This window comes from Globicephala melas, chromosome 11, assembly GCF_963455315.2.
Source record: "Globicephala melas chromosome 11, mGloMel1.2, whole genome shotgun sequence".
Lineage (NCBI taxonomy): Eukaryota > Metazoa > Chordata > Mammalia > Artiodactyla > Delphinidae > Globicephala > Globicephala melas.
Genome location: NC_083324.2, coordinates 42,540,497 through 42,559,443, shown reverse-complemented (window position 1 = coordinate 42,559,443; position 18,947 = coordinate 42,540,497). Strand labels below are relative to the sequence as shown.

General features: G+C 53.7%; 1 protein-coding gene across 3 annotated transcripts in view; it reads left to right on the top strand.

Moving 5' to 3' along the window:
- SCN5A (sodium voltage-gated channel alpha subunit 5) overlaps nucleotides 1-18,479 on the top strand; it is a 103,877-nt gene extending 85,398 nt beyond the window's left edge. For all 3 annotated transcript variants that reach the window (XM_060307430.1, XM_070046660.1, XM_070046661.1), the window contains 8 exons: nucleotides 620-793; nucleotides 4,576-4,698; nucleotides 6,535-6,816; nucleotides 8,980-9,033; nucleotides 9,623-9,760; nucleotides 10,417-10,521; nucleotides 11,721-11,991; nucleotides 15,031-18,479. In XM_060307430.1, the coding sequence (XP_060163413.1) occupies nucleotides 620-793; nucleotides 4,576-4,698; nucleotides 6,535-6,816; nucleotides 8,980-9,033; nucleotides 9,623-9,760; nucleotides 10,417-10,521; nucleotides 11,721-11,991; nucleotides 15,031-16,271 (2,388 nt within the window). In that variant the 3' untranslated portion in view covers nucleotides 16,272-18,479. The remainder of the gene's footprint in view (nucleotides 1-619; nucleotides 794-4,575; nucleotides 4,699-6,534; nucleotides 6,817-8,979; nucleotides 9,034-9,622; nucleotides 9,761-10,416; nucleotides 10,522-11,720; nucleotides 11,992-15,030) is intronic.
- The last annotated feature ends 468 nt before the right edge of the window (nucleotides 18,480-18,947 follow it).

Below are 18,947 nucleotides of genomic sequence, written 5' to 3'. Positions count from 1 at the left end.
CATTTTAGGAATGTTGACTCCCAGATGCTGAGGATTGCAGGAGGTTTGACTTCATCTAGTCCTGTGTTTCCTAATCTTCATATCTACAAACCGCCTTTACTATCATTTCTTTAAAATTTTGCCTTAGATGAACATTCACTGTTTTTTTGTTTGTTTAAATAAGTTTATTTTAAAGGGCAACTTTGAATGATTGTTGTCATTGGAAACAAATATTGTTTCCTATGAAAAGTAGGGAATTGCCAAAGTAAATTGAGTAAAAACACAGTGGAGTAGAGGGGGTGGGGAAAGTGTGTGCTGTTTCTAGCAGCAGGCCTTGAGCTGTTTTAGAGAGGTCTTAACAATGCACTAGCACTGAACTGAGACTTGCTCTTTAAAGTGAAGGAAGAAGCATTCTCACTACGCATTCTGCCTTGTTGTCCACACACCACATAACATCATTTCCTAACCCAGCAATGGTGCACACGCGGCTCAGAGGGCTCACTCAGGAATCCCTTCCACGACATGGCTCCCCTCTGCCCCGCTCTCCTGGGCAGCAGATACTGTCAGAGATGAAGGCTTGTGCGGGGTGGGACTGGCTGGGTCAGGATATCATGTCTACCTTGTCTACCCTGGTCTGCAGGCCTTCGAGGACATCTACCTGGAGGAGCGGAAGACCATCAAGGTCCTGCTGGAGTATGCCGACAAGATGTTCACCTACATCTTCGTGCTGGAGATGCTGCTCAAGTGGGTGGCCTATGGCTTCAAGAAGTACTTCACCAATGCCTGGTGCTGGCTCGATTTCCTCATTGTGGGTGTAAGTGTGGCCCCTGAAGGGAAGAGAGGAGGGGGGCGCCCGTTGCCAGTGTGAGAAGGAGCTGAGGCCGAGGGACAGAAGGACAGAAGGACAGGGCAGCAGGAGACAGCAGGACGAAGTGGAACATCTTGGCTGTGCCACAGGGTGGGCAAAGGGGCAGGAAGCCTGAGTCTGGGGTCACAGAGCGGATACCTGGGCTCTGCCATCAAAACCCCCGACTGGGGACACAGGGAAACCTAGGCTTCTGGGAGAAACTATACTCACCACGGGGGATAGTGAAGTGCAGTTCCCGCAGCGGTGTGAGCCAGGGTAGGAGTGGGGTCCCACCCTCTCAGGATGTCCAGAAGGGGGAGCGATGAGCCCGTATTGCAGCCCTCACCACGGCACCTTGTGAAGTGTCTGTCAGGCCCACTACAGAGATGACCGGTTAAGAGCCTACATGTCCACACACAGAGGAGGTGTTGTATAGGAGATGGAATGAGCCAAAGACCAGAGGGCACGGGACTGGGGAAAGAGTGCTGGGCAGGCAGGAGATCCTCCTGGCTCAGGTAGAAGGTACCACTTGGGGAGGATGAGAGGGGTTGCAGTCCCTTGTGAGAAGGAAGAAAGCATGAACACTGGCTGAGGGTTTCCAGGTGGCTGCCCTGGGTGATCAGGCAGCTGGCAGGGCTTGCCTGACCTCCGGTGTGCCCAGGGGACCTGGGGCAGGAGGTTGGCATATCCCCTGAGCACCCAGTTGGCAGATGGAATGGGAGGCCCCTGCCCCACAGTTCCGCAGGCCCCGGGACACTTCTGGGTACCAAACAGGGTGAGTGCAGGGTCTTGTGGGGCTCCTGAGCACAGTCAGGTGGGAGGGTAGCCATGGCGGGGTGAGAACTGAGACTCAGAATGCGGGGCAGCCTTGGATCTGTGCTCCCTAAGGGCAGAGGGAACATGGCGAAGGGCTCCGGCGAGGACTTATCATCTGGTTGTGGTGGGTCTCGCACAGCAGGATGTGGGTCAGGATCTGCAGGCTGGGAAGAGCTTTCCAGAAGACACTCGTAGCTCTGCCCACCAGCAGGGGCTGTCCTTCCTATAGTTATAGAAGAGCTTAGGCCTGTGCTTAGTCCCCACTTCGGGCCCAGAAGCTAAAGGGAGGGGCTCAGCTGCCAGTGGACCTGGCCAGTGTCCAGGCCTGGGTGGGAGGACAAACTTGAATGGCTCCGTGGGCTAGAGTATGTGTGGAGACACAGATCCACGTTGCTGGGCCTCCAGCCCAGGCCTCTTTCATCACCCCAAGTGGCCGATGCTAATGCTGGGGTGAGAGGTGCTGGGTTGGCAGAGACGGGGGGAGCTCAGGACGCTCTTACAGCCTAGAGCCCTCAGAGCCTCCCTGAGATGAGGGAGAGGACCCCTGAAGCCTCCTTGCCAAAGGGCCAGGGGAAGGCCTGGGATCCTGGCAGCTCTGCCCTGAGGCCCCCTCACCCAGCTGTTCCTGCAGCTTTTTGGGACTCCCCCAGGGCAGGCCAGATAGAGTTTGCAAAGACTTCTGGGGAAGCCCACCCACCTCCCACCACCTGCCACCTTGGGGAACTCCGCTGAGGCCAGGCCTAAGGGCCTGAAATTCTCAAGATTGGAGAATTAGCCTGTGGAGAAGGAAACTGAGGCTCACAGCAGAGAAGGGCCTGGCCCAAGGTCAAGGAGAAGGAAGTGGGTGCTGGAATCCAGCTTTCCAGACACTGGCCATGCCCCCCTATCCCCACACTTCATGGAAATGGTGGACTTCAGGCCTCAAGGTCTGGAAAAGGATGTTTCCATGTTCAATTCATGCATTTTTTCGATACTATTGAGCATCTACTGTATGTGGGTGCTATTGTAGATGCTGAGGATCTTGAGGAACAAAACAGACAAAACCCCTGCCTGCACTCAGGAAGGTGACTGTGAACCAGAAACATAATACATGAGCCAGCTTTATATTACGCTGGTGATGTATACACATGGAGAAGAGGAAGTAGAGAGGGAAGGGGGTTAGGAGGGCCGGGACTCAGGGAGAAAGGAAGATAGAGATTAGAACTTTAAACAGGCTGGCCAGAGTGGGCTCACTGTGGTGACATTTGAAGGAGGTTGGGGTTAGCCAGGCAGATGTCTGCAGAACATTCCAAACAGAGGTTGGAACAGCAGTGTAAAGATCCTATGGTAGGAGGGTGCCTGGGATACTTGAGGAACTGCAGGGAGGCCAGAGTGGCTGGAGCAGAGGAGTGGGGAAGGGAAGTGCAGGAGATGAGGCCAGACTGCATGGGGTAGAACGGATGCAGCCTTTGAAAACCATGGGCCTTTATTTAGAATGAAATGGGGAGGCGTTGAAGGGCTTTGGACAGAAGAGCGACATCATCTGACTCATGTTATGAAAGAATCACCCTGTCAGGGTGGTGGGGGAGGGAAGTGGAGGCAGGGAGAAGGTTGGGGGGTTGTGGAAGTGATCCAGGGGAGAGATGATGGCGGCCTGGCCAGGATGGTGGCAGTGGAAGCGGTGAGAAATATTTGGACTTCTGACATATTTTGAAGGTAGAGCCAACAGGAAATCCTGATGGGTTGGATGTAGGATGTGAGAGACAGAGAGAAGGCAGGGATGATGCCAAGGCTTGTGGCCTGAGCAGCTGGAAGGATGGAGTTGCCATCAACTGACATTGGGTGGAGCAGGCAGGGTGAGCTTTGGAAGCGACAGACAAGGCTGGCCTGCTGGGAGCTAGGCGGGGAGACTGGCCGGACCTGGCTGCCCTCAGCAGCAAGTCCCTGAGAGATGCCCCTCATCCTCTCCCGGGTGGGGGCAGCACAGAAGTCCATCCTGGGAGTCTTCCTCTTCCAAGCCCCTCTGCCCAGCCTTCTCCCAACCTGCTGCTTCCAAGCCTGGGAGGAGGGTCCGGGAGTCAGGGCCCCGCCTGCAGCCCCTCGCCACCGTCAGGCTGCCCTCAGAGCTAGGGTGGTGGTAATGGTGATTGCCGGCGAGATCAGGCAGGAGGCCACTTCTAACCTGTGATCACCGTCCAGCAGTGACATAAGAAGGGTTTGGATGCCCCTGGAACTTTAGAAGGATAAAATCCGCTGGGTGGAAATGCCCTGGTGAGGGCGGGACAGAGAAAGCAGACAGCAGAGAACAGCCCTCAGGGGCTCCATCTGCGCTTCCCTTCTTTGAAGACGGCAGAATGTTGTGAGGTCCAGCTTTGGGGAAATGCCCCAGGATTGTCTTGTCTGCTCATACTCAACTCAGGACAGTCCTTCTTCCCCAGAGAGTCTACTTCGGGGCAGGGAAGGGGCAGGCCCAAGAATCTGACTTGAAGGAAAGCACATGGGACCTAAAGCCCAGGCTTTGTGACCCTGCTCCTCCACACTAGCGGGTGGCTTTGGAACTCAGTTTTCTCATCTGTAGCATTGGGAGGTGCATTACAAGTCCTGGGGTGATTGCGGCTATTACAGACGTGTGAGTGTGTGTGTGTGTGTGTGTGTGTGTGTGTGTGTGTGTGTGTGTGTGTGTGTGTGTGTGTGTGTGTGAAGTGCACATAGCAGGCCCTCAGTGAAGGTCTGAAAGCTGGGACATGCTTGGGCTTGCCCCCAGCCTCTTGGGCCGCAGGAAGGCTGGCCCAACGCAGGACAGCCTGTGAAAACGATCCAGCCGGGAATCAGAAAAGACTGGACACAGGAAGACCTGCTGGCTCTCTCACACCCCGCCTGTTTTCGGTGGGCCAGGAGCCCTGCCACTGTCTCGAGCTGTCCCCGTGGCTCCACTCCCACCCTGCCTCCCACAGGTCTCGCTGATCAGCCTGGTGGCCAACGCGCTGGGCTTTGCTGAGATGGGCCCCATCAAGTCACTGCGGACCTTGCGTGCGCTCCGACCCCTGCGAGCCCTGTCACGATTTGAGGGCATGAGGGTAAGAGGGGTGGCTCTTCCCACAGGGGCAGTGGGAGGTGGCTCCATGGAGGGGACCCGCAGGCCCACTTGCTGTCCAGGCGGCCCTGACCCGGTGGGAGCATGTGCAGGATCTCCAGGAAGCACGGCTGGGCTTGTTGGCACTCGGAGATGGAGAGCTGTGCGAACCTCCCCCCAGGCCTGCCACTCCCAGCCCTGTGGGCTCCACGAGGGCCAGAGACCCCTGGATAATGGAGAGGAAGTGAAGCCTGGGGCACAGGCGTCTCAGCTGCAGCCAGCCCCACCGGCCCAGGGCCCCTTCGGCTTCTGCTCTCCAGCGGGGCCTCGTGTCTATGTGCGCCCCGGCTCCATGTGTCCATCCCTGTCCCCTGCCTCCTGGCCATCACAGGCTGCCTTTCCTCTGTCTGTGATAGGCAGTAGGGCAGTGCTAGGGAGGATGAAGGAAGCAAGGAAGGAGCCAGCTGTATTCTCACCATGAGAGAGCAGCTTGTATTTGCTTAGTAAGCTCTTTGGCACTATTTTCTAAGTGCAGAGCCCTCTGCGTTTTTTTCAAGTCACCAAATTTTACCAAAGAATATGCACATATAAGGCAAATTGAAAAGCCCACCAAGAAAAAACATTATCCATTTTATATAGCAAGAAAACGAACCCATGTGTTTGTGTGTGGGGGTTTTTTTTGTTTCTTGTTTTTACAAAATGTTCACAGTTCTGTTGTGACTTTAGCAGACACATCTGTGTGTCTCTCACTGACCCAGCAGGCACCATTACACAGCCCCAATTTGGTTGATGGTTTTGAACTTTGCTCACACGCCCGATCCATGGAGAAGCAAGCTGTTTATTTCTGGTGGGAAGGCATTCACAAGTGAATAATCCGACCTAAGTTAAATGTCTCTTTGGGAGCAAGGACATTTTGTTCTGGGACAAGGGGACATGGAAGAGACACTAGTTGCCAGGAATGCCTCTGCTGTGGCTGCTGGCCACAGAGCCAGAGAAGGGCAAACGGGAGAGTTGGTTTCCCACCCTGTTCCCAGGTTCATCATGCCTGCTGGGGGGCCACGGACCGACCCCCTTCTTTGCTTGTGTCAGCATTACCATATCCACCGCCCAGCCCCACACCAGCTCCGCTCCTAGTCTGTGTGGCAAACATGTTCCTGGCTCACAGACAGCTGAGAACTAGGTCCCTCACTGGAGTGGAGTCCCCAGTTATTTTTGCCAAGGATACTTCTCCTGGGTGCTGTGAGTTTAAATGAAGAGCATGGGGCCATGGCCCCATGGGGTCAGAGAGCCTCTCCCTGGGGAGGGCAGAGGCACAGGGAGCGTGCACACCACCCGCCCTGCCAGCCCTGCTCCCACCACAGCATGGGAGGGCTGTCAGAGCACCCTCCAGACGTACCACCCGGAGGTCCCCTGGGCACACTTTACAGGAGAACACCCATCCATCCCGGTAGCAGCAACCCCAAAGGAAATCAGAAGCTTAGCTCAGAGAGTGTATCTCCAGAGGCCCTTTCTCATCAGACGTGTGGCATACTCATCCAGCAGAGACCCTGCTGAAAATTAAGTTTGAAGGTCATGGATTCCAGGCAGAGCCAAGAAGGGAAAGGCAGATGTTCTGAGCTGTGTCAGACTTTAGGGTGCAAAGCAAAAGGCGTGTGTGTTCTCTCACTCCCCTCGCTGCCCACCAGAGCTTCCAGCCATGGGTTCCCCTTCACTGGGGACAGGAATTGTTCCTCACCCCCATAGGGACCTATACCCAGGAGGTTGAGTAGTTTGGGGCTCTAGAAAAGGGTGTGTGTTCTGGGCACCCCCAGGAACTGAGCCTCTTCTCTGCCCACTTGAGGTTGTGGTCAATGCCCTGGTGGGCGCCATCCCCTCCATCATGAACGTCCTCCTCGTCTGCCTCATCTTCTGGCTCATCTTCAGTATCATGGGCGTGAACCTCTTCGCGGGGAAGTTTGGGAGATGCATCAACCAGACTGAGGGAGACCTGCCCCTGAACTACACCATCGTGAACAACAAGAGCGACTGTGTGTCTTTCAACGTGACTGGTGAATTGTACTGGACCAAGGTGAAAGTCAACTTTGACAACGTGGGGGCCGGGTACCTGGCCCTTCTGCAGGTGGTAAGTCCTGTGGGGGTAGGGAAGGGCCTTCCTTCCTCCTACTGGCTGACCAGCAACAGGCACCTTCCCCTGTGCTGTGGGCAGGTGAGGGAGAGCGGGGCCACTCTGGATCCTCACGATAGGATCATGTTGCCCAAAGGAGGCTTAGGATTCTCCAGGGAATTCTTGGCTGCTTGGGAAGGCCCCAGATTTTCCATTCTAAGGAAGATGCTATATTCTCCAAGTATGGCCTGGGGCTTCAGCACTACGGCAGAACCAGCTCCCCAGACAGCAGTCAGTTTGGCAGAACGATGGCACAGATTGCAAGTGAACGACCATAGACACCCAGGGACTGAACTAGTAGCAAAATTGTGACTCTGGCCGCCCCTCTGTTATAAAAGGTAGTGATACCTCCTGCGTTGTTAAAAGAATATATTTCCTTTCATCTCTAATGTGCAAGATGTGTGATGTTTAAACACGCATGGCCTTCCCCAGTCTTTCCAAAGTTTCCATTGATTTGTGAGGACAGTGGCTTCAGTGATTATAATGCACAGCATACAAATAACCTTGACAACAGAAATCAGTCTGAACCATAACATGCAAAGCTGCAGCTTGTTCTTCTTGCTGTCCCAACCAAAAGCCCAGACACCTGTCTCTAGTCCCCAGAACAGAGGGAAGCTTGACACATCTCCTCACACCTCCACGCACCTCTTAAATCACAGGGATAGCTTTCTCCAACGACTCCCCTGAAATACATAGTGGGGAACATGATTAGAGCCCTGAAATACATAGTGGGGAACATGATTAGAGCCAAACTCAGAGCGCCTTCCATCCCTGTGACTGTCCCTTCTGAATGTCAGAACTTGGAAGGAAAGCCCCCTTTCTGTTGCAGACAGAACCGCACAGTGGCTGGGAAGAATTCGGTCACGGGCATCTCGTAACCTTGGGTGGTCCCCAGCAGGTCCCACAGCATCTCCAGGCCTCTCTGTACAGGTGAGGGCCCCGTGGCACAGGGAGCTGAAGCAGTTGCCTTCTCTGCGGCTGCCTTGGTTTCCCTCTGCCCTGCCTGACTCATGAAAACTCTTAGACATGGAAAGTCTGTGCAGACCAGCTTATACCCTGAAAGTAGGCTCAGGACACGATCGGATTTTGCCAAGGACACAAGTGAGGTCCACTAGGCAATTGGTCTCACCAGCAAGCATGTCCCCCAGGCTCTTTCTGAATCATCATAGCATCCCAGACTTGGGCAGTCCATGCAGCCAGTGCCAGGACCTTGTCCTATTCGGCCTCCTCTTTCCTACCTTGTGTGCCATGCCAGCGCCGGCACGTATGGACTCACAAGAGCCAATTGCTACATTTTCCAATATTTGGCAAGCCATTATTAAAAATTAGATTTTTAAACTTGTAATTAACTCAATGATATTGAAACGAAATCAGAACTCACCATTACCACTTATTATCATCTATGCTCCTGAGGTTATTCACACCTATTATATCCATACAGTGGAAATATTACAACGCTGTGCTCCTGTGCATCTCTTCCCAACTCTGTGTTCAGTAATGACATGTTGGCAACTTAAGGATGGCAATGATGGGAGTATTTACACAGAGAAGCTGGCAAACGCAACAATCAGGGCTTTTCTTTTTCTTCTGGAAAGCCATTTGTTAGCCATTTGCCAACACACCACTAGCAAAAGGACCCCCTTAAGTATGAGGGAAGGTTGGGATTCTTCAGGGACTTCCTTTGAAAAGCTATGAAGCAGAAGCAATAAGGCTCATGACAAAGGGGACCAGGTCAGCCCTGGAGTCCACCTGAAGTAAGAACTGAGAGCCCAAGAGCCACCTCTCTCTCCCTGATACCTGCTGTGCGCTTCTGTGTCATTTTAGAATCTGAAATGAATGTGGATCTGAAGGGAAGTCGCTTGGCCAACATCAAGAAGTTTATTCCCCCACTGTATGACCTTGTTGGGGTGTCTGCTTGGCTGGCTTCCCCTCCTCCTCAGCCCTGAACAAGAAGGCCTTTCCCTGACCGCCCAGCCGTTTGGATACTGCTGAAAGGGTGGGATGGACTGATTGCTTCTTGTAGGAGGTTATTTCCTGGCCTCATCTGCCCAGACGGGAGCCCTAAGTAGCTCCATAGATGCAGGATTAAATGATTTCCTTACTTTTGTTTTTTCCTTCCAGGCAACATTTAAAGGCTGGATGGACATCATGTATGCAGCTGTGGACTCCAGGGGGGTAGGTTGTCACACTGGCCTCTCTGCCTGAGTCAGGCACCCGAGGTTCCCAGCTTCTTGGCCCCCAGGGTATCAGGGTCTACATCCCATAAGGGCCAGGTCTCTTGTGTCACCCCAGAGTTGAGCCTCTCTGGAATGCCTAGGCCTGGCCCTGGGGCAGGGTTGTGTGGTCTCCCAAGGAGTCCCCAAATTTACAAATATCTTTCAAATTAAATTCACTGTAATTTAGTTGAATCAAAGTCTTACCCCAGGAGGATGGGGTGGAACCAACAGAGACATAAATCAAGTTTCTCCTTTGTCCTTGTGCTCCACCCCCATCACACCGAGAGTTGCAGGCTGAGAGATGCCCCCATATACTCAAACCTCCCAGTGGCCCAGGGGAAGGAGCCATGCAGGGACGCTGTGCCAGCCCTGAGCCCAGCATGCCTGCCCTTATCACCTGCCACCACCCACTGTTCTCAACTCCATCCCCACCCACCCATCACACACACTCCGACATACACGCTGTGTGGTGACCTTCCTCTGACACACCCAGCCAGCCCACCCCCATTCCCGCCTGTCTGACCTCCCGTCTGGTTTCTCCCCTCTAGTATGAAGAGCAGCCCCAGTGGGAATACAACCTCTACATGTACATCTACTTTGTTATTTTCATCATCTTCGGGTCCTTCTTCACCCTGAACCTTTTCATCGGTGTCATCATTGACAACTTCAACCAACAGAAGAAAAAGATACGTAGAGCACAGGTTCCCCAGGCTGCAGGGCAAGGCTGGATGCCAGGGACTTGGGAGCCTTTCCAGCTCCTGGCCCCATTTTTCCTTCCTGTTGGGGATGGTCCTCTTCTTGCTCCTGTTGGGATAGGGTGGGAGAGGGGTGTGTCTATAATGTGACCTGCTTAGGGCTGTAAGCCTGTAACAAGGTGCCCCACGCCTGCCGTAGTCTGAGAGATGAGGCTCCTAAGAGAACCTGGGGTGAGGGTTGTGTCTGTTTACCTGGTCCGTGATCAGGGACAATGGTGGGGGCGGTACTGCACAGAGGCCAGGGTCTTCCAGGAGCTCCATCAGAGGGGCCATGATTGGGTGGCAGGCAAACCAAGTGGGCAGAGAGAACTTCCAAGGTGGCTGAGCTGAGCAGGGGAGAGGATGGGAGTAGGGACTGGATTTGCAAGTCACAAAGTCAGAGAGAGCTCAAGGAGAATGGGGACAGGGACCCAGGAGAAGCAGGTCCGGGGGTGGGGGGAATCTCTGGTGCAGGATAGAGGCACACTTTTCTCCCCCAGGAGAGGAAGTGCGGAGGAGCGCAACCCTGGCATCCTCATCAAGGATGTGCCCTCCATGCTGGGGGCTCTGAGAACTCCAAAATGAAGCTGGTGCCTGTCTCTCTGCACTTAGGGGGCCAGGACATCTTCATGACAGAGGAGCAGAAGAAGTACTACAATGCCATGAAAAAGCTGGGCTCCAAGAAGCCCCAGAAGCCCATCCCACGGCCCCTGGTGAGTCAGGCTTTCGATTTGGTGGGAGTGGGGAGGACCAGCTGAGGGGACCCTGGGAAGGCCCCATGCCACAAGACCAGCTATCAGGGCCTCTTCACAGTCTTTTGGCCCAACCTAGGGCCCTCAGCCTGTCCAGGAAAGGAGGGACCTGTAACCACACACAGGGGCCTCAGTCTCACGGAGATAGAAGGGAAGGCATGAGACAGCTATGGCAGCCCAGGGGACACTCCCCTCCCACAGGAACCTCTCAGTGAGCCCCCTTCTCCCCTGCAGGGCTGCAGGCTTTCCCCAGGGAGCGCAGGGCAGCCTGCCCCCACCCCCGTGCATAACCTCATCCTTGCAACTCCCTGAGCAGTAGAGTTCCCTGGTAGGTGGGGCCCAGAGGGGTGCTGGGTTCTCTGCTAGGCTGACTCCCTTGGCCCAAAAAAGTGTGTGTGTGTGTGTGTGTGTGTGTGTGTGTGTGTGTGTGTGTGTGTGTGTGTATTGGAGCAGGATGGGGGCAGTACTGAGGTTAATTAGGTGAATGGTACCTAAATCACTAGCTTGTAAGTGGCAGCCCCAGTTTTTGCATCTAATTCATCCATTTCATCTGATACTTTCCTGTTCTCCATGCTCGGTTCTAGGTTACGTGTGTGTGTGTGTGTGTGCATGCGCAGACGTGTGTTTTCACTTATTTATAATCGTCTCTCTTCCCCAAAATAATCTTACAATTAAAGACACATATAAATACAGTCAGTAGAATCCACTGGACCACTGGGGGAGTCCCAAGTAGAATAAATAAAATAAATTCCATAAAAAGGGTGGAGAAAATTTGTTAACCTGAGGACTGAGACAATTACTAGGACTGAAATTTAAATCTGACCTTGAGCCTTCAGACAGTGGGAACAAAAAGGGAAGCATGATGAATGATGTGCTGAGGAAACTCGGGGTAAGAGAGGTCCCTTTCTGAAGAGCCATCAGAGATGGTCTCAGGGAAGAGAGAGCCTAGGACTGGGCCTGGAAGCCCAGGGAGCTTTCAGCAGGAGAGCCAGGTTGGTCAGCATCCTGACTTCTTCTTCTTCCCATGACTGTCTGGGGGCATTGGCCCCCCCCCAGAGGATGAAGTAGGAGGGTAGGTGGCCTGGGCTGAGAGGCAGCAATGGGGGCGTGCTAGCCTGTCTGAGACCCCTGCTGAGCCCGTCCTCTGCCCCTCCTTTCAGAACAAGTACCAGGGCTTCATATTCGACATTGTGACCAAGCAGGCCTTCGATGTCACCATCATGTTTCTCATCTGCTTGAACATGGTGACCATGATGGTGGAGACAGATGACCAGAGCCCTGAGAAGGTCAACATCTTGGCCAAGATCAACCTGCTCTTCGTAGCCATCTTCACAGGCGAATGTATCGTCAAGATGGCTGCCCTGCGCTACTATTACTTCACCAACAGCTGGAACATCTTTGACTTCGTGGTTGTCATCCTCTCCATCGTGGGTGGGTATGCAAGTTGGCTGGGCAGAAAAGCCCTCCCCAGGCCAGGCCTTTCCCTCTCCTCCAGCCCTGGATCTGTACTTCACCATAACAAGTACACCAGGCTCCTACATTCTTTTCTGTCTACATTCCTTGCCTCTACCCCCATCTCATACACACACACACACACACACACACTCACACACACACATCTGGGAGGGCCCAATCAGGCCAAGGGGCCAACCTGGTAGAGGACCCAGCACCCCTTCCTGGCCCCACCCTCCCTGGAACCCTGGAACACAGCTCTCTGATTGGAGAGCTTCAAGGATGAGTCTGGGAAAGGGAATGGGACCTGTGGGGGCTTTCCTGCCTTCCCAAGGGAAGCCTGCCCCTTAGGCTGAAGGAGGAAGAGGTTCCAGAGTCGGGAGGCAGGTGGCCCTCTAAAGTAGAAGTTATCCTTGGAGATGGAAAATTCTGGAGTCTAGCCACCCAGGTATGTGCCAGGTTCCTTCAGACATCACCTGCCTCATGCAGTTTACCTTATAAAGTCAGCACTGAGGCAGGGAAATCATACAACTAGGGAGAAGCAGAGACAGGATTCATACACAGTCTACTCAGGCTGCTATAACAAAATACCAGACTGGGTAACTTATAAACAACAGAAATTTACTTCTCACAGTTCTGGATGCTGGAAGTCCAAGATTAAGGCAGCATAATAATGTTTTCTGGTGAGGGTCCTTTTCCTGGTTCATAACCTGCACCTTCTTGCCATGTCCTCACAAAGTGGAAGGGGCTAGGGAGCTCCATGAGCCTCTTTTATAAGGGCACTAATCCCATTTATGTGGGCTCCACCCTCATGACTTAAGCACCTACCAAGGTCCCACCTTCTAATACCATCATCTTTGAGAGTTGGGATTTCAACATATGAATTTAGGGGGAGACAGAAACATTCAGACCATAGCACATGCCCATATCTGTTTAACTTCAGAGCCCAAGTTCTTTTTTTAACAACAGTTTTATTGAGATATAATTTACATAACATAAATCCACCCTTTCAAGTGTACTTCAGTACTTTTTAGTATATTCACATAGCTGTGCAACCATCATCACACTCTAATTTTAGAATATTTTCCTCATCCCCAAAAGAGACTCTGTACCCATTTAGCGATTAGTCCCCATTTTCCCTCTCCCCAGCCCCTTGGCAACCAGTAATCTAAAATTTTGAGGGGCCGCCAAACTGTTTTCCAAAGTGGCTGCACCATTTTACATTCCCATCCTCAATGTATGAGGGTTCCATTTACTCCGCATCCTTACCAACACTTGTTATTTTCTGTATTTTTTAATTATAGCCACTCTAGTGGGTGTGAAGTGATATCTTATTGCGGTTTTGGTTTGCATTTCCCTGATGACTAATGATGATGAACATCTTTTTATGTGTTTATTGGTCATTTTCCTTGGTATATCTTGGTATATAATAAGAGAAATGTCTTGGAGGAATGTCTTCAAATCCTTTGCTCAATTTTTTAATTGACTTATTTATGTTTTTATTGAGTTGTAAGAATTCTTTATATATTCTAGAGGCCAGTCCCTTATCACATATATGATTTGCAAATATTTTCTCCCATTCTGTAGGTTGTCTTTTCACTTTCTTGGTTGTTATCTCTTGAAGCACAAAGCTTTTATTTTTAAGTCCAATTTATCAATATTTTTTTTCTTTTGGCACTTGTGTTCAGGGCCCAGTCTTGACCCTGCTCCACAGACCGCTGCCTTGGGGTGACTGGCTTTCATCTTTCTGCCATGTTCAGACCCTGCCTTCAGTGCCTCAGAGGCAAAAGCAGGGGCTGCTATGGCTGCAGTGATGGACAGATGGTTAGAAGCTGGAAGTTAGGTCAGGAAATGCTCCGAGAGGTCCCAGGCAGGGGTGAGGGCGAGATTGTGCCTGGTAGGACTGGAGAGAAGCTTTAGAGAATGCGGGTGTCAGGAACAGGAACAGAGCCCTTGAGGCATAGTCTCAGAGATTCCAGGAGGTGCCGTCTGTCCTCAGGAACACCTGGTGATCCCAGAGCTTGTGTACCAGAGAGGCATAGTTAACATGTCGACTTGGAGCCAGAGTGTCTGAGTCAAATCGCAGCTTCTCACTGACTAGGTGGTAACTTAGATAAGTTTCCTCTTCCAGAAAATGAGGATGATGGTATCAGCTTTCCTCCTAGGGTAAGCCCTTTCTTCTGTTGGAAGGGCTAAATGGATGGGTATGAATTGCTCAGCCCAGTGCCCTATTGACAGTGAACACTGGACATATGTCAGCCGGTGACATTATTATCATATGAGGAGTTGGGAAAGGTCACTTGGGCCAATACGAGGCAAGTGCGTTCCACTCTTTCCCCTATAACTTACATCCCTGCTTCTTGAAACTCCAAATCCAGAGTAGTCAGTGGAGATGGGTGGGCAGGCCTGGCAGCTAGCAGAGTTGAGAGGGTCATAGGAAGCACCTCAGAGAGGCTGAGATGTGACAGGTGAGGTGCGGGGAGTGGGCCGACTGCCTGGCCAGTGCCTCTTGTATTTCAGTGTGCACACAAACGACCTGGGCTTGTTAAAACACAGTGGGTCTGGGGCGGAGCTGAGATTCTGCATTCCTGATAAGTGCCCAGGAGATCAGGCTTCTGGTCCTTGGACCACACTTTGAGTAGCAAGGAGCTAAAAGTTCCCGAGTTCTGGTCCAAGGTGGGCCACCAAGATGCTGAGAAAGTCCCCTGAGGCCTCAGAACCCAAGATCTGGAAGATGGGCCTGGTACGGCTCTGCAGGTGTTCTCAGGAGCCTAAGGAAAGGAGAGCTAAGAAGGCACTTTGCAAAAGATGCAGGTACTGTAGGTCCTCCTTTTCTGGACCACAGATGCAGCAATGGAGGCTCAAAGAGGTGGGTGGAGGCAGGGTCCTTGCAGGCCCCAGGTGACCCAGGCCTCCACTTCCTGGCTCCTCGCTGTACAGAGACCCCTCCCAGCGATGCTGGGCTGGAGGGAGGACAGCAATGCCATCAGTGGCCACAGTCTGCATTGTTTCCCACAGGCACTGTGCTCTCAGACATCATCCAGAAGTACTTCTTCTCCCCAACGCTCTTCCGAGTCATCCGCCTGGCCCGGATTGGCCGCATCCTCAGGTTGATCCGCGGGGCCAAGGGCATCCGCACGCTGCTCTTCGCGCTCATGATGTCCCTGCCCGCCCTCTTCAATATTGGGCTGCTGCTCTTCCTGGTCATGTTCATCTACTCCATCTTCGGCATGGCCAACTTCGCCTACGTCAAGTGGGAGGCTGGCATTGATGACATGTTCAACTTCCAGACCTTCGCCAACAGCATGCTCTGCCTCTTCCAGATCACCACGTCGGCAGGCTGGGACGGGCTCCTCAGCCCCATCCTCAACACGGGGCCTCCCTACTGTGACCCCACCCTGCCCAACAGCAACGGCTCCCGGGGGAACTGCGGGAGCCCCGCCGTGGGCATCCTCTTCTTCACCACCTACATCATCATCTCCTTCCTCATCGTGGTCAACATGTACATCGCCATCATCCTGGAGAACTTCAGTGTGGCCACGGAGGAGAGCACGGAGCCCCTGAGCGAGGATGACTTCGACATGTTCTATGAGATCTGGGAGAAGTTTGACCCGGAGGCCACCCAGTTCATTGAGTATTCGGCCCTGTCCGACTTTGCTGACGCCCTGTCTGAGCCGCTCCGAATCGCCAAGCCCAACCAGATAAGCCTCATCAATATGGACCTGCCCATGGTGAGCGGGGACCGTATCCACTGCATGGACATCCTCTTTGCCTTCACCAAGAGGGTCCTGGGCGAGTCTGGGGAGATGGACGCCCTGAAGATCCAAATGGAGGAGAAGTTCATGGCGGCCAACCCGTCCAAGATCTCGTACGAGCCCATCACCACCACACTCCGGCGCAAGCACGAGGAGGTGTCGGCCTCGATCATCCAGCGGGCCTTCCGCAGGCACCTGCTGCGGCGCTCCATGAAGCACGCCTCCTTCCTCTTCCGCCAGCAGGCGGGCGGCAGCGGCCTCTCCGAGGAGGATGCCCCCGAGCAGGAGGGCCTCATCGCCTACATGATGAACGAGAACTTCTCCCAGCGCCTTGTCCCGCCCTCCAGCTCCTCCATCTCCTCCACGTCCTTCCCACCCTCCTACGACAGCGTTACCAGGGCCACCAGCGATAACCCCCAGGCGCGGGCATCTGACTACAGCCCCAGTGAAGATCTCGCGGACATCCCCCCGTCCCCAGACAGGGACCGTGAATCTGTCGTGTGAGCGTGCCCCGGTGGGCCAGCGCACAGCGTCATGGCAAACCCAAATGCAGCCCCAGACCAGCAGCCGTTGGGCCATCTGTCCTTGCTTTGGGCTTCAGGAGTGAGAGATGAGCCTCAGCCCCATGGACCGACAAGGCAGAGCCCTGTGCACCATGCTGATGCCTGGAAGCATTTGGCTACGCCAGCCATTCGGGGTGGCCTGTCCCTAGAGGCCCCAAGTGTACCAGTCCTGGCGGAAAGTTCTGGTCAGGCAACACCCCAGGGCTCTGACAAGCAACTCCATCCCAGCTGCTGAGACAAAATACAAAACTGAGACTGTAGGTGTTGTGAACGGGCTTTCATAAATTTATTATATTTGATATTTTTTTACTTGAGCAAAGAACTAACTTTTTTCATGGACGGATCGGCAGCAATTCCCGCTGCCTCTTCTTAACTCTGCACAAGAGTGTCTATGGAGCTGCTGGGACTCTGTTGTCAAAGCAAAAGTGAAATCCAGTGTGGGTCCCACAGGCCTTCACTGCCCAGGGGTTGGGCTAAGGTGCCAAGAGGGCTGAACCCCTTCCCCTTCATGCGTGTGCACGCTCCCATACACACAGAGGCCAGACACAGGCCACGTGTGGCCTGGGCTCCCCGAGGTGAGCACCAGGCAGCCTCTTCTGCCCTAGCCTAAGGGAGACAGGCCTTTCCTCCCGGCCCCCATGGGTGGGATTCTTGTCAGCCGGGGCTCATCCTGGCCTTCCATTGTACCCAAGGTCCATTTTCCCCTTGTATTTTTATGCAGGCCACCCTGGGGTCAGTTCTACAGATACAACAAGCTTCCAGAAGGAGTGTCCCGGGTCCCAGGGCTGGTCCTCGGCACTGATGTTGCCTTTCTTCCCTGGAGAGCGTGGCCTCTGTTAGTGTATTAACGTTAAATGAAGGGCCTGAGGGAGGAGCCCCACTCACTTCCTGCCACCCAGCTTGTCCTTGCTGCCCAGCCTGACCGGCCCTGCCCCACAGGCGAGGAAGAGAAGGCTGAGCCTGTGGGGTTAGGGCTGAGAAACACAACAGCCCTCAGAGCGGGGGCCCCTGGCCCATGTGGAGAAGGGAGTCTGTTGTCATCACCCAGGCTCTCTCTCCGGACCTTTCTGCCTCTGCCCAGCTGTGAGGGGATGCCCGTGTGGCCTCCAGCTCCTCTCCAGATGCAGTGGCATGGGAGTGGGGAGGGCTGTTCGGGCCCTGTGCAGAGAAGGGGCCTCAGGAGGCTCAGGCCCAGTCCCTGTGCCCTGGGAGGGGAATGGACCCCAGGCCCCCTGGGAAAGGGAGTAGTGTGACCCTGGACCAGCCCCTCCCACTCAGCCCAGGGTCCTGGTGGCACCCGCATGCAGGACCTTCTGGGGCAGCGGCCAGGCTGCCCATAGGTCTTGTGAGCAGGCCTTTTCAGGGAAAAATACTTTTTCTAGTCCAATTACCACCCCCAGGGCCTCTTCAGCTGCTGACAATCCTACTTAGCATATGCAAATCTTTTAATGTAGAGAACTGTCACCCTGAGAGTGACAGTGGTGGCTGGTGGAGCCTGTGCAGGCAGGGGCTCGGCTGCCCAAATCCGCTCTCCAGCAAAGCCGCCCTCCACCCGGCGGCAGCCACCTCTCAGGGCAGCCCGGGAAGCCAGAAGCTGGCTGTCCTAACCTACCTCGCCGAGCCGTCAGGGAGCTGGCCGTGGGGAGCTAAGGGGACACTGCCGGCGAGACAAGTATTATGTTTCTTCTTGTCACCTGAGTTCCCTTGGTGGCAGCCCCAGCCTCCACCCCCTTCCACCCCAGTGATTTCTCTTCTCCCATGTTCCCTTTGAGTCCAGCGTGGGATGTGGTTTTTAACTGTCCCAGCGACACTTCTCTGAGTGGAAATCTTATTTTTGTAGCTCTCTGTGCTGTGCTCTTAAGGCTTGGAGAGGTGTGTGCCCTCCCTGGCACCTGGCACCCAGAGCCTGCTGCATGGACGGGGATGAGGCTGGGAGGCCGGCCGGCCTGCAGGCCCAGCTGACCAGAAGGCAACTGGGGTTTTATATGTGGGGACAGCCTGGGAGCCTGAGGCAGGTGCCCGGGGCCGGCCGCTGACAGACGACGCTGGCTGCACCAAGTGCCAGCCGTTGTCTGAACTACCCAAGCACTTCTCACCAAACTTCGTGCGTAAATAAGATACATATTTTTAAAACAAACCAATAAATGGCTTACATGACCTGGCCTGGACCCTGTTCTTTTTTTTTAATTGAAGCATAGTTGATTTACAAATTTACAATATTGTGTTAGTTTCTGGTATACAGCAAAGTGATTCAGTTTTATATATCCAGCCTTTATTTTTGCCTCTTCCTGTCCCTTTCAGCTTCATTCAGTGGAGACAATCTTCCCTGGCCCCAGGTAAAAACCAGGCCAATGCTGGGGCTTTTCCACTCAGTCTTGGGTGAAACAGCAGCCTTCAGCCACTCTGTTGTAAATACCATCTTAGCCTCATCCTGAGAGTGTCCAGTCCTATGACAGTCGGAGATAGGGTGGCTGGACGGCTAGAGGGGACTCTCATACGGGCATCTTCTGGCTTTCTGGAGACTCCCTACTGGGCCTTCTCCCTGTAGTCTCCTCAGCCCTAGGAATGCACTCTTCCAGGTGCCCCGTGACCCTTCCTTTGCCTGTGGGCACCTGTG